At 46.7% G+C, this 24,176-nt stretch overlaps 1 protein-coding gene and 1 long non-coding RNA gene across 20 annotated transcripts in view; one reads left to right on the forward strand and one right to left on the reverse strand.

Moving 5' to 3' along the window:
* Window positions 1-6,482: 6,482 nt before the first annotated feature.
* Window positions 6,483-13,022, reverse strand: LOC101944668 (uncharacterized). Of its 2 annotated transcripts, none has more exons than XR_256511.5 (3): window positions 12,457-13,021; window positions 7,715-7,801; window positions 6,483-6,965 (listed from the first exon to the last, which is right to left on the reverse strand). It is a non-coding gene; the product is annotated as an uncharacterized LOC101944668 (long non-coding RNA). The 2 variants fall into 2 exon arrangements; XR_002889283.3 differs by having other exon boundaries at window positions 6,826-6,965; window positions 12,931-13,022.
* A 53-nt stretch (window positions 13,023-13,075) lies between these two features.
* Window positions 13,076-24,176, forward strand: part of TFDP2 (transcription factor Dp-2) — a 172,414-nt gene continuing 161,313 nt past the window's right edge. For 3 of the 18 annotated variants that reach the window (XM_042853634.2, XM_042853635.2, XM_065556919.1), the window contains exon 1: window positions 13,076-13,232. In XM_042853634.2, coding sequence (XP_042709568.1) covers window positions 13,091-13,232 — 142 coding nt within the window. In that variant the 5' untranslated portion in view covers window positions 13,076-13,090. Of the gene's footprint in view, window positions 13,233-13,472; window positions 13,696-13,786; window positions 13,883-19,443; window positions 19,653-24,176 lie in introns of those variants that run through there. The other 15 variants (XM_005303264.3, XM_005303265.3, XM_065556926.1 and 12 more) reach the window with 11 other exon arrangements.

The raw sequence follows: 24,176 nt of genomic DNA on the forward strand, positions 1-24,176 counted from the left end.
ATCCATCACGCTTGGCAGCCATATCGGCCTTCCACCCACGCGTCTAGGGCCGGTCGGTGTTCTCACATGAGATACCGATGAGGTTCCTAAAGGGCCTTGAAAGGTTCTTCCTGCCGGTCTGGGACCTGGTTTCCCAATGGGACCTCAACCTAGTTCTCTCTAGGCTCACAGGACCGCCCTTTGTTTCTTGTTCCATCTGTCCTTGTAGTCATTACCTCAGCAAGGCGCGTATCCGAGATTAAGGCCCTCACATTGGAGCCTCCGTATACAGTATTCTACAAGGACCAGGTCCAGCTGTGACCCCATCCAGCTTTCCTGCCTAAGGTGGTGTCTCCTTTTCATGTCAACCAGGATATCTTCCTCCTGGTGTTCTGCCCAAAGCCACATTCCACCAATGAGGAGAGGCAGTTGTACACTTTGGATGTCCGGTATGCCCTAGCATTCTACCTGAAGTGCACCAAAGCCTTCCGCAGTTCGACCCAGCTCTTTATCGTGACAGCGAATTGGATGAAGGGCTTCCCAGTGTCCTTACAGAGGATCTTGAAGTGCATCACCACCTGCACTCGAACCTGTTATGAGCTGGCTCAGGCCGAGCTGCCACCTATAGTGAAGGCCCATTCGACTAGGGCTCAAGCATCTTCGGGGACCTTCTTTGTGCATGTTTACACAGATTAATGACATCTTAAGGGCCACAACGTGGTCTTAGGTACACGTTCACAATGCACTATGCCATCACCCAGCAAGCAAGAGATGGTGCTGGCTTTGGCAGAGCTGTGTTGCAATCGACACATCCATGAACTCCTATCCTCCTCCAATGGTACTGCTTGAGAGTCACCTACAATGGAATGGACATGAGCAATCACTCAAAGAAGAAAAGACACTTACCTTTTTTCGTAACGTGTTCTTCGACATGTGGTGTTTGTGTCCATCCCATGACCTACCCTCCTTTCCCACTGAGTTTCCGGCAAGAAGGAACTGAAGGTGGAAGGAGTTGGCTGTGCCTCATATTCTGCGGCATATGCATGCCGCTCCAGAGGGCGCCAGAACCAGTTCCCTAAGAATACGACTGAGGGAAAAACTTCCAGCACTGGTACATGTGGCAAGCACACACTCCTAAAATGGACATGAGCAACACATCTCGAAGAACACCAGTTAAGAAAAAAGGTAACTGTCTTTTCAATAGTTGAATTGTTAATGAATATTGTATATAAGATCACCAGGTTGGTGGAGACTAGTATGAATAGCTCCTAAATTCCCTGAAACTAATGTGAGATGTTGAACTCTTGCAAGGCAAGAGAACAGGGATTTACAAACTGAATTTCAAGGGGGGCTATCTGGTAATAAATAACAAAGAAATGTCTGATGCCAGAGAAAGATTTTGTCTATTGTAATGAGATGCAGAACAGGTTTCCTCATAGGATTAGGAATAAAATATCAATTCAACAAGGCTAAATCATTGTTAAAATTTGAGTGTTTTAAGAGTGTATGGTAGGACTCTTGAGTAATGTGGTTAATGTTTAGATTGTTTTTTCTCTCTGCTATACTTAAAACACATTTTGCTTTTATCTAGTCTGGATTTAATCAGACTGGTCTATTTGTGGAAATACTGGCTGCTTTTGACAAGAACATGTATGTCATCTCTCTGCCCAGAGTAAAAATAGAAATGTTGAGTTGCTGGTCCAACAGTAAGAGGGCATTATTGTTCTCCTGGCACAGACTATAGGCTGGACACCAAAACATAGGCTGGACACCAAACGTCAAAAGTCTGGACACAATCCCTGTACTAAGGCTTCTTTCTGTGAGGATATAAAATCATACATCCTTCTGTATAATTTTTCATCTTGCTTTGTAGAGGTGTAACATATAACTTCATAATGATTTGTACAGACTTTTTAGATATCATCTTGTGTATATGTTTTAGAGGTTTCTAAAATCTGTCATAAGACCTTACGTTTTACCAATGCAACTGCATGTAGATAAGCCCCTTCTCTTTAGCTTTTGTTCCCCCCTCCACTATTTGTAGCAGCATAAATTGACTTTGCATATGACATCGAAATTACCGTATGAAGATTACGGTGGAGTTCTCCCTTAAAGGAAAACTATATATTTTTGTACCTAGGATAGATATATAAATATATACTAGAACTCAAATTTTGAGTGTTCAAAAATACCTATCACTCTTTTACTGTCTGAATGGGGCTAGCATGCATCTCTTCAACTCTAAGAGCAGCCTATATTGATACTGCATCTTTCAAAGGTAAGTACTGTTTTCATTAAAACAGGGTTAAGTTTATAAACATTAAGAAACTTTAGAAGCAATGGTAAATAGAAGTTTTAAAGTTGAAAGAAACTGGCTTTACAAGTGTAAACAGGAAGCAAGTTCCACAGGGATATAACACAGCTATCAACAGTCCTTCCAAATATATCAACTTTTAACTTTACCCACCAAATAGCCTACCAGTTCTGACACCTGAGGATTTTGTGGCATCTGTGGTATTAAAAGCCCCATTAGAGCCAAAAAAACCCATAACCAATAACTGCCATGAAATATGTATAGCACTGTAAAATTACTATGAAATATGAGGTAGAGACAGTGTAGGAATCTTACAACAGGATTGATGTATACAATCAGCTAACAAAAAAAAAAAAAAAGAAAGAAAAAAGGGGTGGGGGACGGTTGTTGCACTTACACATACTGCTTTCTCTACAGAGAGCACCCAGAAACAAAAAAGTCAAATCTTGGCAGGCAGGGAGATTTCAGCCTGGTGCTATTTTAGAGATGGTAGAAAGATGTTAATATAACGTATACATATTTGAGTTCTCTTTCAGAGTGTGATGGAGTATACAAACTCCACATTAGGCAACAAGGGGTTAAAAAACTATTCTGGGCCCAGCCAGCCCCACCACACCTGTAGCAAATGCACCAACTGGAGGAGGAGTTAAAAGGCAGGGGAGCAGTTCATTTGGTGGCAGCCCAGGGAAGAACGCAGACCTGTAGCAGGCAGCTCCAGGGGAGAAGAGCTGAGGGAAGGCAGAATCTCTCCCTAAACAGCTACCCAAAGGTCCCTCCCTGATGAAAGGGAGGATCTGCTGTAGAGACAGCCTGAGAGGGAAGCATTCCCCTTTCCTTCTCATATGAATTTTTGACTTGGTTAATCCCCCTTTATTTTTGTTTGAACTACCCCAGCATGGGAAAGCCCTTGGACTAAGCTGGCCCAAGAGGATGGGCCATACCACCAGAGGATGCAGTTTCTGCTTGAGAGAGAAAGGAGAGCGACCTTGCTACACACACATGCCAGAGGGGTCATTTTTGGTGAGCAGACATCGCTCGCACCACCTAAACCCAGACAGTGACTTTGGGACGGTCACGTGGGGCAGAGGTGATAGGAAGTGGCTCAAGTTTGGCTTAAGCAGCCCTGGCTGTCAGACAACTGATAGCGCTCAAAGGACCCTGGGTCAGAGCCCAGTGGAGTGCGAGGGCCTGAGCTTCCCTACCAACAACCTCCCTGCACATCATGACCCTAAACCCTGACTATTAGGTGATACTCCCCTACCACCCTCATCAATAGAGGACCATCACACATATCAATAATTCATTATTGGATGAAAGAGCACTTCCTTTTCTCCCCTAGAAGATCTGAAATTGGGCAGCAGGAGACCAACATGAGGCTAGGGAAAAACTAAGCAAAGGTTAAATGCAACTGGTCTCTGGTAATTTACAAAGCCAGTACTTGTGCTCCAGAACCTAAGCTTTCATTTAAGGAATATAGGATCAGATTTTCCTACCTGGTAAGGCCACAATTGTGCTGTGGCCTTAAAGTGGACAGAGAAGGGAAACTCTCATTGGTGCAAAACTGACAGAGGAAGCTTTTTTTTTTTTTTGCTATCTATGCCAGCTGCTTCTTACCCTCTTCCCCTTCAGGAAAAGGGAAGGGTATATTGTTTGAGTTTGACCCTGGACACAGGCCTTGTAAGCAACTGAAGTTAGCTATTGTCTGCACAGCTATATTTAACTGTTAATAACAAGTTAATTCTTAGTATTCCTTTGAAGGTTTTGTTTTTGCTAGCCACTGCAAACAGGAGAAGTGCCAGTCAGTCTTTTGAGGGGGAAAGTAAGACCAGTAGAGAGTGGGAGGCAAGGAGTTCTCTTGCAGGTCTTACTATTCCCTGGATAGGTGTCACATCTAGAAATTGCAGTGAGTGGTATTGCTGTAAATGCCAAGGTAGACGATATGAAATCTGCAGTGTGTGTTAAGCTGAAGGTTTTACTTTTTCCAGTTCCCCCAACAGGCTCTCCTTTCCCCCGATAGCTTGGCCTGCTATGCAACAAGCAACTATTCTTCTTTGAGTGCTTGCTCATGTTGATTCCATTTTAGGTGTGTGCGTGCTCACGTGCACAGTTGTCGGAGATTTCTGCCTTAGTGGTATCTGTAGAGCCGGCTGTGGCGCCCTCAGGAGTGCTGCGCTCATGCAGCGGTATATCAGGCGCCGTTGGCCCTACGCCCTCTCAGTTCCTTCTTACCACCTGTGACGGTTGGTTGGAGCACCTTGCCTTGCATCGTAAGAGCTCTAGCGGTTTCTTCATAGCCTTTCTCATAGGCTTTGTTCTACTGGTTATTGTATATAGTTCATAGTAGTTAGTTAAGTAGTTAAGTAAGTTAGTTATAATCCCTGTTGGGACTTTGCCCTGAGCAGGGCATGCCCCACTCTTCTGGCTTCAAATCATGTTTGGTAGTCAGCAGTCCGATGCCGATCAGTGATCCCCACAACAGTTATCTCAAGTATCTGGGAGACAGCCAAAGGAAAGATAGGTGTTGCATCTTCATAAACTTTCACCTTCAGAACCAGAAGGAGCGAGATATTCAGTTGAGGGCCATCCTGATGGAGGCTGCTCTTCGCCCTGCATTGGAGCCCTCCACCGCAGAACCCAGGCTGAGTACATTGGCCTCGGTGCGCAGTGTACTGCTGGCACCGGACTCGGCCTGGCATCACTCCCTTTTGCCAGTGCCATGGAAGCAGCAGAAGAAGCGAAGTCCCTCGGCACTGAAGGACAGAGGGGCCATGGGCAAATGACCTGTGTCAGGCTATGCACCCGCTTTGGGACTTCACAGGGGTGCCGCTGAGCTCGGACCTCCAAGCCCAGCTCGGGACCTGCCTCCTACTCTGGGCGGTAGCAGGGGCTCCCAGCCTATTGTGGGGCCTTCAGTGCCCAAACCAGTCCCAGTGACTAGAGAGCAGAGCTGGCCGGCTCTGCAGGTGCCACTCCAGGTGACTGAAGCAGCTTCATCCCCAGCACCGAAGGGTAAGCCCACCGGGGTGCAGCAGCATAGACTGACAGAACTCCCCTGGTCGCTGGACTGCAGGCACAGGTCCCCATCGCCGTGACCTCGGATCCTGGCACCATGTCCCAGGTATCCGGCCTGGAGGCCTTGGTCTCCAGCAAGATCCCCACCTCCGGGTTCTCCGGGACTCTGGGTTCAAGGTGCCGTTCACCATACCGACGGTACCAGCGATCGTCCAGCTACAGGTCGCTGAGGCGCCGGTCACCCACTCCCAGGCGGTCTCCCAGACGTCGGTCGCCATCCTGGAGGGGTCATTTGGGATCTCTGCACCAGTCTTGTTCGCTCCAGTACCATTCCTTGGGAAGGCGGCACAACTCACTGTCACCCTGCCACTCGCCCACCGGGGTCAGCAAATAGACCCAGGCCTCAATGGCCCCACCGTGGTCACCAGAAGTACAATGATCAGGGTCAGACCACCAGCCCGTCGCCAAGGAGGGGTGCCTCCCCACCAATGCTGAAGGCTGAGGATGCACCGGCCATGGCACCGATGCAGCAGGGACAGTGGCCCCCCAAATGGCTGTCCTGGAACCCATGGGGGTGTCGGTGCTTCAGCATGCCGGTCCAATACTCCCAGCCCTCCCAGGCCTCATCTGACAAGCCGGCCATGGCACCGCAGTCAGAATGTGGTACCAATGCGGAGGCCAATGTGGCGCATCGTACCCCGGCATCGAGGAAACCCTCCCCACAAAGGAAGGGGATGACACCCTCCCGCAGGAGGTACAGTCTTCGTCATCATCCCTGGTCAAGGCGGTCGCAGGGCCATCCCGCCCTAGCAGTCCCGCAGATGTCTTTAAGGAGCACCAGGCCCTCCTTAAACAGGGTGGTGGAAAACCTTGGCCTGAAAATTGAGGAGGTCGCTGAGGAGGCTGACAACCTCTTCAATGTCATCTCAGCCACCACCCCAGCATGGGTCATATTGTATATCCACCCAGGGATCCTCAAGATTGCCACGATGATTTGTCTATCTCCCTCCTCTATTCCACTGACTTCCAAGAAGACGGAAAAGAAATATTATGTCCCTGCAAAGGGCTTTGAGTATTTGTATACTCATCTCCCGGCAGCATCACTGGTTGTGTCCACAGTTAACAAAAGGGACAGGTTAGCGGAACACCGAAGAATAAAGACGCTAAGAGATTGGACTTGTTTGGCCAAAAGGTTTATTTGATGGCCAGCTTGCAGTTCGGAGTGTCTAATCACCAGACCCTGCTGGGACATTATAACTTCAACCTGTGGGTTTCCTTTAATCATTTCATGGGATCATGCCAAAGAGTTCACTGCATTAGTGAGCGAAGGCACAGCAGTGGCCAGAGGAGTCCTCCAGATGGCCTGGGATAGTACGGACTTCACGGCCAGGTCACATCAGCAGTGACCATGAGGCATAGCTTGTGGTTGCAGGCTTCTGGGCTGTCCCCTGAAATGGAGGCCACAATCCAGGACCTCCCATTGGAGGGTACAGGGCTCTTTTCCAAGCTAACTGACTCAAGGCTCCATGGGCTTAAGGACTCCCAAGCCACCCTCTGCTCCTTGAGCTGGTATACCCCTCAGCAGTCTAGGAAGCCTTCCATCCTCCACTCCCGCCTCCTCTGCCACAGTCCAGGTCCTGGGGGCTTCCAGGTCAGGCTCCTACAGGAGGAAAGACAAGGACAGGGTGCCTAAGAGACATTATCCCATCGTCTTCCCACCCGACGGTGCAGCCTGACCCTCCCAAAAATCAGGGAGGCCAAAAGTAGACATTTTGAGGGTGCACCTGAGGACGACGGCCCCAGCCAGTGTACCGGATCTATCCCCCTCCTTTCTCAATCGTCTCCACCCTTTCCAGTCAACGTGGTCCCGTATACCATCAGACTGCTGGGTGCTCGATACATTTTCTTCGGGTTACATCCTGCAATTTATAGCTGACCACCCTTCCCATCCCCGTCCCCCTTCAGGGACCCTTCTCACAAGCAACTCCTTGTTCAGGAGGTTGAAAACCTCCTGCGGCTTGGGACAGTGGAAGAGGTTCCTTGGAACATGGAAGGCAGAGGATTCTACTCCCACTGCTTCCTAATTCTGAAGGCAAAAGGGTGCCTCAGACCTATCCTGGACCTGCGTCGCCTCAAAAAGTCTCTGAAGAAGTTGAAGTTTCGCATTGTCTCCCTGGCCTCTATCATTCCCTCCCTTGATCCGGGTGACTGGCATACCGCCCTCAATTTAAAGGACGCATATTTCCATTTTTCAAGGGCATTGGCGCTTCCTCTTTTTCATGTCGGGCCAGCGCCATTTCCAGTTCATGCAATGCCCTTTGGCCTCTCGTCGGCCCAAGAGTGTTCACAAAGCATATAGCGCCAGTGGCCACTTCCCTGCGATGTCAAGGAGTCCAAATTTACCTGTACCTTGACAACTGGTTGATAAGGAGCCGGTCCCCAGATCTGGTGCCGAAGCATCTCAATCTGGTCTGTTCCACCTGCTGCGACCTAGGGCTGATAATAAACGAGAAGAAGTCAACCCTAACACCAGTGCAGTGTATAGATTTTTATTGGGGCAGTTCTCGACTACTCAAGCCAGAGCCTTCCTCCCCGAGACTTGATTCTAAGCTATGGGAGACCTCATCTCGGGCCTGCAAGCCCATCTGCTCACCACCACCCACATGTGCCTGCGATTGTTGGGTCACATGGCGGCATGCACTTATGTGGTCTGGCAAGTGCAACTCTGCCCCAGACTCCTACAGATGTGGCTGGCGTCAGTCTATGTCCCCATCCGGCACCACATGGACCGGGTGGTCAGGATTCCGGACAGCATACTGTCGTCTCTCAACTGGTGGCAGGATCCTACATTGGTGCTGGAAGGAGTTCCCTTCGTGGCCCCAGCCTCGTTGGTGACTCTTTCTCCGATGCTTCGGACCTGGGATGGGGAGCCCACCTGGGCAATCTCAGTACTCAAGGTCATTGGTCCAGTCACAATAGTTCTCCGCATATCAACGTCCAGGAACTCAGGGCAGTCCGCCTAGCTTGCCAACCCTTTTACCTCATATACAGGGCATGGTGGTTCAGGTCCTCATGGACAACACGGCTACAGTCTTCTATATCAACAGCCAGGGCGGAGCCAGGTCATCTGCCCTCTGCCAGGAAGCCCTCCGGCTCTGGAACTTCTGTCTGCAGCAAAATATCTACCTCGTAGCCACTCACCTTCCAGGGGCCAAGAACGCTTTGGCAGATCACCTCAGCAGGACATTCTCGTCTCACCACGAGTGGTCCCTTCACCCAGAAGTGGTCAGTTCTATCTTCCAGAAGTGGGGAACTCCCTGGGTGAACCTGTTCATGTCCAGGCAAAACAGAAAATGTCACGTTTTCTGCTCAGTTCGGGGCATAGACAGAGGATCCTTGTCGGACGCCTTCCTGCTCCCGTGGTCAGGGGCTCTGATGTACGCCTTCCCTCCGGTGCCTTACTGGCCAGGGTCCTCATAAAGATCAAGCAGGACAGGGTGAAGGTCATCCTCATAGCGCCAGCTTGGCCACGCCAGTACTGGTTCAGCACTTTGCTGGACCTCTCGGTGGTGACCCAGTTCCAGCTGCCGCTAAGGTCGGACCTGTTGTTCCAGAACCACGGCAGTCTTCTGCATGCGAACCTGGCAGCGCTGCATCTGACGGCTTGGCTGCTGCATGGCTAAATGCGTAGGAGCAGCAGTGTTCAGCCAAGGTTCAGAGAGTCCTATTGGGAAGTAAAAAGCCCTCCACAAGAGCGACCTACCTGGCCAAGTGAAAGCGGTTCACCTGCTGGATCATGAATTAAAGGTGTCCGTCCCGAGCAAGCTTCGTTGCAGCTCATTCTACCTCCTGCATCTCAAGCTCCAGGGCTTGTCCCTCTCATCAATCAAGGTCCATCTAGTGGCCATCTCAGCCTTCCACCCGCCATTCGAGGGCAGGTTGGTTTTCGCTCAGGATATCATGGCTAGATTCCTTAAGAGTCTGGAGCACCTCTACCCGCACATTAGAGATCCCGTGCCTCCCTGGGACTTGAATCTGGTGCTGTCACGGCTCACGGGGCCCCCGCTTTGAGTCTTTGGCTTCCTGCTCTCTTCTTCGTTCCTGATAGCAGTGATGTTGGCCTGCCGGGTATCCGAGGTTTGGTTGCTCACCTCAAAACTGCCTTACACTGTCTTCTACAAGGACAAAGTCCAGCTGAGACTGCACCCGGCCTTCCTTTCCAAGGTAGTCTCTCAGTTTCATTTGAGCCAAGACATTTACTTACCGGTCTTCTTTCTGAAGCTGCATAAGTTGGAGGAGGTGTGCAGGCTGCATGCGCTGGACGTCAGGAGGGCTTTGGCCTTGTACATCAACAGGACCAAGTCATTCCCTAAGTCAATGCAGTTATTTGTCTCTGTAGCTGACAAGATAAAAGGTTGCCCTGCATCCGCTCAAAGGATTTCCTCTTGGATCACTGCCTGCATTCGTTTTTGCTATGATCAAACGAAGGTGCCACCCCCAGCGATCATCACCACCCACTCTACCAGGGCGCAGGTCTCTTCAGCAGTCTTTCTGGCCCAAGTGCCTATCCAGGACATCTGTAGGGCAGCCACCTGGTCTGTCCATACCTTTACATCCCACTATGCACTTACCCAGCAGGCCCGGGATGATGCTGGCTTCGGTAGGACTGTACTGCAAGCTGCTAAGCTGTGAACTCCAAGCCCAACTCTGGGGGTACTGCTTGTGAGTCATCTAGCATGGAATGGACATGAGCAAGCACCCAAAGAAGAAAAAACAGTTACTAGCCTTTCGTAACTGTTGTTCTTTGAGATGTGTTGCTCATGTCCATTCCATTACCCGCCCTCGTACCCTCTGTCGGAGTTGCCAGCAAGAAGAAACTGAGAGGGTGTAGGGCCAGTGGTGCTTGATTATACTGCTGCATGAGCATGCCAACTCCAGGGGGCGCTGCAGCCAGCCCTATGGATACCACTAAGGCAGAAATCTCCGACAACTGTGCACATGAGCATACACACACCTAAAATGGAATGGATATAAGTAACACATCTCAAAGAACAACAGTTGCGAAAAGGTAGGTAACTGGTTTTTTTCTACCAGCTGAGCAAAAAAAGCCCAGTATCTGTGTGTTGGGTCTTGTTGCATACATACAAGTTGTACCCTTTTAACTGTATCAGTTAAAAAACAGTACAACACCCTCAGTGTGGATGCCGTTACACTGGTGTTATAGCTTAATCACATACAGGAAAGGGAATAACTTATTGCTGCAAGTCACCTTTTATACTGTTCTAACTGCATTCACGCTAGGGGATGTATCGATATAGCTACTTTTGGAAAAAATAAACAAACCCACACACTCCCAAGCAAAATAGTTATGCAGGTACTAAAAGTGTAGAGCAGCCCTTTGTGACAGGCTCCTATAATTGCTGGGGGGCAGCCGCCTCTGTTCCTGACTGAGATAGATATTACAATCCCATGCAGTATCTTTGGGAGCCATTGTTTTAAATTTATGAATGGTTTATGTAATAATGTGTTCTACTCCATGGGAGAAGGTTACCACAGCTATTTCAGGAACTTTAAACAGTTGTAAACAACTCCAGAAAACCACCTCCCCCCTCGGGTATTTGCATATACTGATTTAAACTAGGTTTTCCAGAGACTCAAACAAAGAAGGGGCTTTGGTATAAAAAGCTGAGTTTGAACTGACAGAGCCTTTGTTTTGATTAAGCAAACGGACAGAGCCCTCTGTCCAAGGGGGGAGGGGGGAAGCCCTTGTAGGAGGATTGGAAAGACTTTGGCTTACTTGGGCCCATAAGACTGATGGGTGAGCTCTAGTAAGGTTTTAGCATGCATAGGGGAACTTTTGTTGTGGTGTTGTTGTTCTGTTTTCTCAGTCTGCTTTTTTTTGTTCTTAAAATAAATGTACTCTGCTGAGACAGAGCTGTAGGATCACTGGTAAAAACACTGTCAGTGTCCACAGAGAGAAAGCACAGCCCAGCTGGTAGCCTTTAGGCAGACTGGCTTTCTGGAGCCATCACAGTATAAGGCAAGAGGCTGGATAGACTTAAAACTTCTGTTCAGAGGTGAATGGGAAAAGGGACCCTGCCCAGAAACAGCTAATGGCTGGAGAAAGGGCTGTAACTAGGGCAGGGCAGCCGCCCAGGGCACAGAGCCAGCGGGGGTGCAAAAATGGGGTGGCATGCAGGACCTGGCCCAGCAGCATCAGCTCCCCTCTCCCACAGGATCAGGCCCAGTGGTTTTGGTCAGAGTTCAGGGTGCTCAGCGCTCCCCCCCCCCTTTCCTGCAGGATCACGGAAATTGTGACAAGACAAAAAAAATCCATAGGTGTCAATAACTGGTAGAAAAGTCTGTCAGTAGTGGTTTTTTATATTATGCCCTGGCTCCTGGCAGGAGGCAATGATGTTCAAACTGTGGGGGGGCATCCCCCTAGTGAGGCACCCCCTCCAGTTTGAAAACCTTTGTGCTAAATGGAAGGTGCTCCTAAATAGACTTCATCTATGCATCCGATGAAGTGGGCTGTAGCCCACGAAAGCTTATGCTCAGATAAATTCCTTAGTCTCTAAGGTTTCAGAGTAGCAGCCATGTTAGTCTGTATCTGCAAAAAGAACAGGAGTACTTATGGCACCAAGGTGCCACAAGTACTCCTGTTCTTTTAGTCTCTAAGGTGCCACAAGTACTCCTGTTCTTTCTAGTCATAGACTTTCAGGACTTTTAATAATAAGAGAAAAGTTGTCTAGAAGAACACAGTCCTTTAAGTCTTTCCAGCTCCGTCCTCTCCTGCTGCAGGCTCAAGGGCAGCATCTCAGGGAGCTGCCAGAGTTACTTGAATACCAACTCCCAGTGATGCCAAAATCAGTCAGGAACACTACTAATTTCTGTCACATGTTGTAGCCTTGCCAGGATAAAGCCCTGGTAATCAGTATGCTTACTATCTTGTATATAACACATGCAGAGTATAATTAAGACAACACATATTCACCAAATATGCAAATTGTAGTGTCATTTGTATAAAATATTTATATTTCTGCACCTTCAGCCTTAGCACATGTGTGTTAACATATGTCTTGGCTTTCTATGAGCTAAGATCAAGCTTAGTTTCTGGCTATGGCTAATGTCACTATAAACTACTAGCCAACCTCTAGGCATCCTGCCCTGTAGGGTTTCATTCAAAGGCTGTATTGGGTTAATGTGGTAGTTGGTCGGTTTCCATGCCAAAATACTTCAGCCAGTGTGATGGGGTGAGTCTGTGGGGACAAGGCCTCCCTCTCATCTGCCCCGCCGCGGGGCCATGAAGTGTCCACCTCCTCCAACAGCTGTGGTCCTTCCGGCCGTCCACGCACTGGGCATCATGGGAAATAATATCTCCGCTCCTCCCCCTTGGGGTGTGTGTGAGGGGGGAGAGGCGGTTAGTTTGGTATCCCTCCCGCCCGCCGCCCCAGGGTGGGGGAGCAGCCAGTACTGGCTGAGTCCGTCTCTTGCCGGGGTGTGGGGGGGGGAGGGTGAGTCCTGGCTGAGAGTCAGCCACCCCCTGGGTGTGTATGTGGGGGGGTTTCCTGGCTAAGAGGTAAACCCCCCCGCCCCCCACGTGCCAGCCCGGCACCGCAGCTCACCCCTCCCAACGGAACCAGGGTTGGCTCAGGGTTAACGCCACCGCGATGGGAAATCCCGACGACCCTCTAGAACCAGCTCGGTCTGTGCCCCGCCCCTTCCCCAGCTGTCTCTCGGATTGGTGGGCAGGTTGTGTACATACCGGGCTGCGCCAATGGGCGGATGGCGGCGCCTAACCTCACGCGGAGGGGTGGCCAATGGGAGAACGCAGTTGTCAGACGCCGCCAAGCTTGTGCGGGGGAGAGGGACACAGACTCGGTGCGGCTGAGGAGCGAGCCGGAGAGTGGGCCGGGCTGGAGGCACGGTGAGCCGGGGTGGCTGGGACCCTATGCGTCGAGAGTCGTTGGTTCTCGGTGCACCCTCTCGGGCGGCGCCGACCCCCAGGGGCAACGCAGAGCCGTCCAGGGGGCGCCTCTCTCCGTGGGGCCGGGCGGAACAGCTGCCAGGTGGCCGGCTAACTGCTACGGCAGCTGGCGAGGGAGGAGCCGTCGCCGGCTCCTTGTCTCGGCTCTGGTGCTGGCCAGGCCCAGCCCGCTCCGCCCCCGGGGCCTGTGGAGGCACGGGGCGGAAGAGAGCGCTGCTGCTGCGTAGGGGGCAGCCCCGCTCAGTCCCCGGCTGTGGTGTCCCCCTCCGCGCGCCCTGCGGCTAACGGCCGTATTGCCCTTCTCCCTGGGGGCCTGCCCGGCGCCCTGACGTGGGGCCACTGTCACGGGGATTCATCTCCGCACCGAGAGCCCTGGAGACAGAGGCTCTGGTGCCTGACACCTGTGAGTCACGCTCCCCTTTCACTGCCTTAGCAGGGTGGCACGATGTGCTCGGCGTGCCTGGCACGCAGGCCTGTGTCTGGAGCTGGGTAGTGCCGTGTGACAGCCGCCCTGTCTGTCTCACTGGGGCTTCTCCGCCTCTGCTTGAAACCCAGCTGGAGGTCATAGAAGTGTGTGCCGCGTGTGTGTTGTAAGTGGTATCTTCCCCCAGTCTCCTCAGACCCGTCTCTTTCCAAGTGAGATACGAGTTTCTGGGGGAGGTGAGAGGCGGCTTAGTACAGATTATGCTGTACTTGGTCCTTCTAGCAGTGTGGCAGTTCGGTGTTTAATTCGCTTTATAACAAGGCTGTGCTCTAGCTGGCAATTTAGTTCCTATCAGTTTCATTTAAAAAAAACCCCTTAAGTTGTGATGTGCAGCACAAAGTTAAGATGTTTTGCACTGTAAATTTATGCAACACTCTGAAAAACGTTCTGGCCCACTTGTGGACCTGCGGCTGCTCTCTTATTCTTTTTTATTGTGGGGAGGGGTAGTTAAAAGGTGGGAAATATGGGACTCTTTCTGCTCTCATTTGAGGTCAATAGGAAGGCCTATAATTCATCTTTTAAAGGTGTAAGGGAGGTGGAGGTGAATATAGACTTCACATTTCACAATCCGAAGAAGTGGGCTGTAGTCCACGAAATCTTATGCTCTAATAAATTTGTTAGTCTCTAAGGTGCCACAAGTACTCCTGTTCTTCTTTTTGCGGATACAGACTAACACGGCTGCTACTCTGAAACACATTTCACAATGCAAACCCTTAGTCAATAACCTAGAAATAATGCTGAAAAACATAATGTAGAATCAGCAAACCACTTATCTTCCCCCTCCCCCCCCCTTTACTTTGTGTATCTATTCTTAACTGTATTGAAATCTTCAGTTGATATCTGTTTTACTTGTGAGAAGGGTGTGGGAGATACAGTAATGTTAGAGTGAGCTTGCATGGTCTCTTGCTATGCTTATTTGTTATATAGAATGGCAAAACCAAACCCTGAATCCTGTTTGGCAACTCTTATAAATGTTAAGCCAATTTAATAGGAACTTGTATAAAAATATAAAAGGGAGAGAGAAGCATTGATTACAGGGCTAGTCTTAACAATGTTGGAATTAATTGTTTTTTAAAGCGCCTCAATTTTTTAATAGCAACTGGAGAATAACGTTGTCAGTAAATGACTAGGTCATATATATTCTGTCCTGTCTTTTAAAGAAATTCTAAACTATGAATTAGTTTGATGTATGGCTTGATAAAAATGTGTTTGTATGCCAGTATATATTTATGTGGTTAAAGTGAATTAAATTAAGTTAATCCTTTTACATCAGCCATTACATGGCTGCTAATCCACTTGATCACATAGTGATATACTAATATTTTATATTGAAAGCATGTAAGTTTTATGGGATTAGAAGTCACTGGTGATTTGATACTGTTATGATACAAATGAGAAAATGTATTTTAAACTTCAGATCTTCGTGTATATAAACATAGGTGCTTGCAACTTCAGAAATCCCTTGTTTAGAATATTCTATGTATAGTGAAATACAGGAGCAGTGGAAACTCCCTAAAAGTGTGGGGGGGGCAGGGCACAGATGCCCAAAGTGTGGCCCCACCCCCTCACGCCCCCGCTTGCTCCTCTCCACCCCTCCCCCTGGTGCTCACCCTTACAGCCAGTAAAAAGTTCAGGGGGGGCATGGCCCTACCTCCCCATTTCAGTGCCCCTGATGCAATATCTTGAGGAAATTTTGATAGCGTTGAGAAAGGAAGAGAGAAATTAGATAACAGGAAAGAAAAGATAACGGGAGAGGTAGCTGCAAGAAAAAGGTACTGAAATCTCTCCTACTCCCAAGACAGTTTCTCTTGTTAAACATAAAGCATTATCTCTAAAAGAGATCTAGGAATAATAGGTCAGGTGATTTAGGCCTACCCTAAAGAAAGAGGGAAAACTGAGAAATAATTCTTAAAAGTGACTCTTATTTTGTTATTAGTGGATACTGTCTTGTATTGACAAACTTCAGAGAGAAATCTTGTATTTTTCTGTAAAAACCCTTATGGCTCTCTTATAACCACTTCCTGTGTGTGCAAAAATCATTGTTGTACTATAAAGAATGAAAAGGAGCAGTTTGACTCAAGTTAACATTCAGTGGTCACAATTAAATTATTTTTTGTAGCTATATGAAGTTAACATTAATAGATGTACTACTTGTCTGAGCCTTCTGCTCAACTGTTAGATCACTATTTGTTAAGGTGGACAGTAATTCTCACTACATTATCTGGCATATTGTACACACTGGATCCCTTTGAGGCAAACTGCTACCAGGAAGAACAGGACCAAATTATTTTTGAATTATGTATTTTTACATAAAGCTGTAAAATTATGATTGTTTTTGAGTGACATTCTTTAGATATTAAAGTGTAAATCTCTTCAACATGAGGAATAAAGTGTCACATTTACTTACTGCACCAGTTTTTCACTTCAAGAAACTTTAGTTCAAATCTAGTTTAGTCTGCCTGTGAAATTAGTTCTGTCATCTCATTGTAGTCTTCAGTGGACACTGTTTGTGGCAGGTTTGCAAAGTGGAAATTTGTAATGATTTGGTGTAGTTGTCTGCTCAGCAAAAACCCATTGCTGAAAGTACTGCAAGTTCTGATCCAGGTGAGTTTAGTGTTGTGTGAAGAAGCTCGTTGGAATTCAGGCTATGAAGTGTTATCTACCTCTAAGAGGTTAGCCCAGACAGATCAGTTGGGAAAAAGTCCATAATATAGTAAGACAAATGGTGTTAATTTTCTAGAAGTACCTCATGTTTTCCCATTTTGTGTGTTGGAAATAAGTGTATGTGAGAATCATGTCCAGAACAGCATTTTTGTCCAGGTGCACAATTAAGAGCAGACATAGAGTGGAACTGATAACATCTTTTTCAGTTTATTTCTGCTGCTTAGGCTATGAGAGCCTGTTTACAGGAGCAGCAAAAGAACATGCATGACACCCTATGGTGGTGAACTGCATAAGTGAACCTTGCAGTATAAAGCAAGTTTCTGGAGATGTGCACCAAATTCAGTAAGAGAAAATAGTGATGTGATATGGCTGGGAAAAGGAAGCTGTTTATCTGTACTGCGTTTTATTTATAAAATCTTAATTGTGTGTCATCTTGAAGCAGAATGTGGCCCTTTAGCTGTAGCATGTGTAGTTCACTGGACAGGAGTTAACCATAGTTGTCTTATTCGTACAATACTGCCTTAAAATCGTGTTCTTTGCTTTGTCTTTAATACTCTGCAAGTCTATTAATTTGATGATTTGCTTTTTATATGTGCTTCTAGCTTTTTTTGTTGTACAGTGTTTAAAGGAAAAATCTTTACTCTTATCCTACCAGCTAGTAGTAAAGTCCTACAGATGTAGTCAATAGAGAATAAGTGTGTAGATTTGTAGGTGGGTTAACAGTCTTACAGAGATTATCATTTCCTGGCACCAGACGAGAGGGAGCAAAGTTGATAATGTGTTCTTGGACTTAGGTCTCAGACAAGGCTGGTGCCAAGCCAACAAGCTACCTAAATCTATCTTGCTTTCAGATACGCCTATCCTAAAGTTTATGTAAGTAATTACATGAAAAATAAACTAAAATACATTGGGGGTTACTGTAAGCAAATTAAATCCAAGTTGATGCTTAGTTTAAGTTGTTGTTCTTAAGGGGGGGGGGTCCTCAAAAGCGAGCAATTTGTGTTCTGCAATCCCATGAAAAGGTGGTGTGTGTTATGGCATGGCAATTTTATAATGCTGAACTTCCTGTTTTGGTTCCTTTTTATTTAGACTTGCAGTATTGGTAGCTGTTATACATTTTTTTTATAGCTGTATCCATTAGTAACAGTGGAATAAGGACTGAACTTCATCTTTAAAAATGCATAGTACAGCTATGTTGTAAGAAGATAAAACAATGAAAGATCACTTAGTACTGCCTCATTCCATAATATTTGCTGAAATATCACTTTTTGGCTACTTGTAGTAGGTTGATAATCAGTAAAGCCATTTTCAGCTACTTCAAGTTCAGGATTATATATCCCTTCCACTATTGCAGATACAAAATTTTTGCAAGAAGTACAATCTAAGAAAATGAAACTAAACGCTTATCTAATGACTTTTGGTTTTGGGCCAGCTTCTGCTGTGGTACCCTACTAGAAAGTTTTGTATCTTTTAATTCTTCTGAGATAAGTGTAGCTATTCAATGAAAAAGGGACGGAACTAACTTTCACTTGGTCAGAGAGAGAGTTAGCTATTGGTAATAAGTTCTCAGACTTTAAGAACACACTTCGTAGAAGAAATGTTCACCATTACCAGTTCTGAGTTTTAGAGCTTGCTGAAATTGGTTCTGAAATCTTTCCTAATTGACTGCCATTTAATAAAGAAAATGAATTCAAAAGGTACTTTGTGCGCCTGTAATAAGAGTGACTGAAAGCAAGTATGCCAGCTGTCAAGGGCCACCTGTTAGTATAGTGACTGAACCATCCCCAATTTAAACATGTCATTATTATGGCCAGCGTGTTCTGCACAGAAACTTGCTAATTCCTATAGACTGTCAGTTGACTACTGAAACTCACTTTTAAAGTAGATTTCTGCTTCTGCTAGTTGGTGACCTAGTTCTGTAGAACATCTTAGTATTTGCTTGGTAGCAAACGCTATAACAACCACCCAGCATTTAGTATTGAGTAGCATAGTGGGGATTCAAACCAAGTAAGCAAAAGACCATTTTTAATCACTATACAAGATATACAAAATTTGATGGATTGTTCTTAAATACCAAGAATTGCAATTATTTTTGTTGGAGAGTACACACTACACACTGAAATCATTTAGGCCTTGCCCATGGAACCTCTTACACATTTGAGTAGTCTCACTAGCTCCAGTTCAATCATTTTTTGTATATACATGTTTGTAGGCGTGGGGCCTTAAATAACAGTGTGGGTATCCTCCAGTAACTAAAGTAATACCTGTAAATTCCCATATGTTATCTTAATCAGATTAATTTATAAACTAGTGAATGAAATTTCTATCATAATGCTTTAAAGCTCTGACCATATGAAATAATTGCTCTATATCCTTATTTTTCCATGTGGGCAATTAGTATAGGTACCAGGAGAATCCTAACTGAGCACTCATAGGTGCAGTGGGGTCCTAATGATTGGGTGGGAGGGGAGTCTGGCCCATACTATGAGGAAAAAATGAACACTCTGCTAGTAATTGTGTTTTAGTATACTCTCTTCTGCTTGTGTGACAGTTTACAAAAGGAACCTCACAGGATCACTCAAAGTTGTTTTAAGATCAGGTCATAGGAATTGGTGGACTTGAATGTAAGTTTTGTAGAACTGCCTTTGCATATTACTTTTCTTTCAGTGTTATGTCTTATCTCAGGTTGCAGGTGGCTCCTTAACTTGAACAATAGGCTACAACTTTGTACACTGAATCTCTTCCCCTCAATCCCGGATATCCTATTCAATTCACAGAGAGAGAGAGAGAGAGATACAGTACATTTTTCATGGTACTGCTCCAGTTACTCCTTTATTTTATAGAAAAAAAGATATTTCTCCTTGAGTCTCCACAAATCTTGACTTTTGGGCTCCTTTAGTTTACCATGTGGTTCAAGTAGGCCAATCTGTTTCTAGGAATTTTGAGCATGCTCCCTTTTCCTGACGAGCACAGCTCTTTTAATTAATATTTTTATCTTTGCAGAATTCAGATTTTATCAAATCTTCTAGGTGGAAAAAGCTGGCTGCACATCCTCCAAGGATGAAAGGGAGTTGTGTCTCATGCTCTCCAGAGTCCAGTCTGCCCCTCCTTCGTGTAGGGTTGTTACCTGGGACCTGCCAGCTGCACACTTCCTAACAGGCACAGGGCAGATGCATCCATCTCCATGGAAAGTGGTGCCAGCTGAAGTGGAGGTCTGTGTGTGTGTGTGTGTGTGTGCGCGCGCGCCTTCTTTCTCCAAACTCTGTCCGGCCCTAGTTTGCACCTTTAACTCTGGAGCGTTTGAGCATGTTGCTTCAGGGGATGAATTCTTTCTCTTACTCCCTCAGCATAGTCCCTTCTCTCTTACATGGCTCAGCAGTTCCAAACCACTGGTGCTCACATTTTCCTCCTTGAAGTGTCTGGTTGAGCAGTTTTTCCTTCTGTTTTCCCAGAGGCTGTTCCAGCAGACCCCTCAATTCCTCCTCCTCATTTTTGGACAAAGCAGGTTTGGGGTGTGTGACAGGGTGCTGGCTAAGGAAATCTGAGCCAGGCCTCTGTCACGCCAGCTCCAATCAAGAAAGGGGAATTGGAGCTGGCTAAGTAAGCCCAGGCCTGATTGGCAATCAGGGAACAGCTGCTGGCTTCATTAGTGAGGGGCAACATAAAGGCTGGCAGGAAAGAAACAGGGAGGAGAAGGTAAGGGAGGAGCCAGAGAATTAGAGGGAGTGGGAGCTAGCCGTCCCTGAGGCTGTACTAGTGAAGCTATTTGTAGCTAGAAGGTGGTGAGAAAATATACGGTAAATAAAGAGCACGAATGATTGCACCAACACAGAGGTCTCTTGCTGGTTTGTGGGCTTAGAAGGGGCAGCAGCGAGGAGGACATGGCAGCGCCTTGCTACAGGGTGACTAGTTCACCTATAGTAAAGAATAAGGGATAGTAATACTAGTTTAAAAACACAACAGGAAACTTATGTACCCCAATAAACAAATAATTCCCTAAACTACATTAATAAATGCAGGGAAGAAGGAAAATGGCTTACTTGTAAATTAACTTCTCTGAAAATATCATTCCAACAGAATTCTCTCACCCACTCACTTCTCAGAATTCAGTGTTATTTTAGTGATCCTGTGCTTGTGTATGGTATGTGCAAGCATCCAAACAAAATTATTTTTGGTTTTAAAATCTTAAATTTTTGGTTTTGCCCTTTTGAATGGGTTTATCTCCTGGAGTGCTTTGCCCCCCATTCAGTCAAAGGAACTGACTAGAATATTTGGAGGGCATATGTATATGAGCGGTGGGGGGTGCTAAGCTTGTACTCTGCCCTGCTTCCCTAGAGGTGCAGTTAGAAGTATCTAAATTGGAAGTTCTGCTAGTCTCACCCTAGGAAACCAAGATCCCAGAATGAGAATACTCTGATAGATTCAGAGAAGTGGAGGAAGAGTCCAGTGTGCTTAGTCTAACCCTATAGTTCTACCCCCACTCAGTATGCTAAGCACACTGTTTTACCCCTTGTTGACTGATTTCTCACGTCCACACCCCATTGCTGGTTCTAGCTTGCCAGAGGCTAAGCCTTTAAGACGGTTCCTGTATTTTTCTCTTTCTGGTGACCATGTTACTTAATGTATTCAGCAGCTCCTAGCACTGCTGCATTTGTATATAGTGGAGGGGTATGTCTACACTATGAAATTAGGTCGATTTTATAGAAGTGGATTTTTAGAAATCAATTTTATACAGTCGATTGCGTATGTCCACACTAAGCGCATTAAGTTGGCCGAGTGCGTCCTCACTTCCGTGGCTAGCATCGACTTACGGAGCGGTGCACTGTGGGTAGCTATCCCACAGTTCCCGCAGTCTCTGCTGCACATTGGAATTCTGGGTTAAGCTCCCAATGCCTGATGGGGCAAAAACATTGTCACAGGTGGTTTTGGGTACATGTCGTCAGTCACCCCTCCCTCCATGAAAGCAACAGCAGACAATCATTTTGTGCCCTTTTTCCTGGATTACCCGTGCAGACACCATACCATGGCAAGCATGGAGCGCACTCAGCTCACCGTCACTGCTGCTGTTGTGGGCAAGTCTACTGTGGGGGCTGCTGTGATCCAAGTAGCCAATGCAATCATCGACATTCTGTTATGAAGGGTAGTGACTTTGGGAAATGTCTGGCCTTTTTAGATATTAGGTGCATCATATAACTGTCCTTTTGTCGTTGGTGAAGAAGTCTTGTACATTCCAGTCCGGTCGGCACTGTAACACCCCATAGCACTTCTGTGGTTGACACATGTAACAGCTCCAGGGCTCTTGCTCTTTTGCCTTGGCCGAGGTACCTTACCCTACCTGGACCTCCAAACATTTGACATAGAAGCACCTGCAGCAGCTGGCATTGCTACACAGCAGTAGCTCCTTGCCTTCGCAGCAGACGGTGCAGTAGGACTGCTAACTGTAGTCATCCACCGCTTGTGCTGCAACTCTGCTCTCCTCCCCAGCGACGAGCTTGGGGGATCCGTACTGCTCCTCCTGAATGCTGCTGGCAGCACATGGTGCAGTGGGACTGGTAACACTCCTTGTCGGACATGTAGCTTGGCCGGGGGTTCTGGGAATGTCTTCCCTGCCCGGCTCCTAGCAACCTCTAGGGCATGGTGTATGGCTCCATCACTTCCCCTGCAACTCTGTGCTCCTTCCATTCATGAAACCTGGAAAGTAGTAAGGAGCAGTTCAACTATAGGCTGAGCAAGTGCAGAATGGTGGTAGAATGTGCTTTTGGACGTTTAAAAGCTCGCTGGCACTGTTCGCTGAGTAGGTCAGACCTCAGCACAACTAATGTTCCCATTGTTATTGCTGCTTGCTGTGTGCTCCATAATATCTGTGAGAGTAAGGGGGAGACGTTTATGGCGGGGTGGAAGGTTGAGGCAAATCGCCTGGCGTCCGATTTTGAGCAGCCAGACACCAGGGCAATTAGAAGAGCACAGCAAGGTGCACTGCGTATCAGAGAGGCTTTGAAAGCCAGTTTCTTGACTGGCCAGGCTTCGGTGTGACAGTTGTGTTTTTTCTCCTTTGTTGATTTTAATTCCCTGTAAGCCAACCACCCTTCCCCCTTTGAAATAAAGTAACTATTGTTTTGAAACCATGCATTCTTTATTAATTAAAAAAAAAAAGAGAGAGAGCTAACGGACAAGGTAGCCCGGGTGGGGTGGGGGAGGAGAGAAGGACAAGGCCACATTGCTTATTGTAGCCACACTAAAAAATCTAACTGTTTGAATGACAGCCTTCTGGTGCTTGGGCCATCCTCTGGAGTGGAGTGCCTGGGTGCCCGGAGCCTCCCCTTCTGCATTCTTGGGCATCTTGGTGAAGAGGCTATGGAACATGGGGAGGAGGTTAGGCGATTATACAGTGGATGCAGTGGGGGGGTCTGTGCTCTTGTTGGCTTTCCTGCAGCTCCAACAGACGCTTCATCATGTCCGTTTGCTCCCCCATTAGCCTCAGCATCGCGTCCTGCCTCCACTCTTTGCGCTCACTTAATTCTTTCCTGGTCTCTGCCGCTGAATGCCTCCATGCATTAAGCTGCGCCCTATCAGTGCGGGAGGACTGCATGAGCTCGGAAATCATGTCATCGCGAGTGCATTTTTTTTCGCCTTCTAATCTGCGATAACGTCAGGGACGGAGATGATAGGGGGAGCGTAGAAACATTCTACGATTCTGTGGGGACTGCATGGTCACTTGTGCTGCTGGATTCACCACGCGGACCAAACAGGAAATGAAATTCAAAAGTTCCCAGGGCTTTTCCTGTGTACCTGGCTAGTGCATTGGAGTTCAAAGTGCTGTCAAGAGTGGTCACAATGGAGCACTCTGGGATAGCTCCCGGAGGCCAATACTGTCAATTTGCATCCACACTATCCCAAATTCGACCCAGCAAAGTCAATTTTTGCGCTGCTCCCCTCGACAGGGAGGAGTACCGAAGTCTATTTTAAGAGCCCTTTAGGTCGATGGAATGGTGTTGGTTGTATGGACGCATTCATTTTTAAATCGACCTAATGTGGCTAAATCCGACCTAACCCCGTAGTGTAGGCTAGGCCTAAGGTTGGCAACAGGGCAAGGGATAGTGGAGTTATATTCATTAGTGGAATTACTGTGTGGGGAAAGCAGAGAAAGAGCCTAGTACCTGCAGTCCCTCATATACAGCCATCTGTTGAAATGATTTCACACTGAAGTTTTTGAGTCATGTACACTCATTTGTTCCATTTTTGTTTTAAAATAGATATTGACCTCTGTGATAACCATATATGTTGGTTTTGTTTCATATTCTGACTATCTTATTTATTAAACACATTTTTAAACTTTTTATGATCATTTATTTAAGGAGCTTTATTAAAGAAAGGTAACAAACTGGACATCATAGAAATATGTTATACACTTGGAACATTATATAAATAATTAATAGAACAGAAACAAAGTAATATATATGTAAAATATGCACAAACAATAAATTCAGAATCTGTCCAAATCTTCTTTAATAGAACCTATTATCAAATGCATGGGTAATAACTTAATTTGTTGCATCACATAAGAGGATCACAGAATAATTAATAGAAATTCCAAAGTAAGTCCCCACTTATATTTTTATTTGCTAACAGATTTGAATTTCTGTTTCTGTAGTACCAAATCTTCATTTTTAAACTGTATAATTTGATTTCTGATCAGTAATATTTTCAACAGAGGCTTTGTTTTTACAAAATCTGAG

Source organism: Chrysemys picta, chromosome 9 (assembly GCF_011386835.1).
Source record: "Chrysemys picta bellii isolate R12L10 chromosome 9, ASM1138683v2, whole genome shotgun sequence".
NCBI lineage: Eukaryota > Metazoa > Chordata > Testudines > Emydidae > Chrysemys > Chrysemys picta.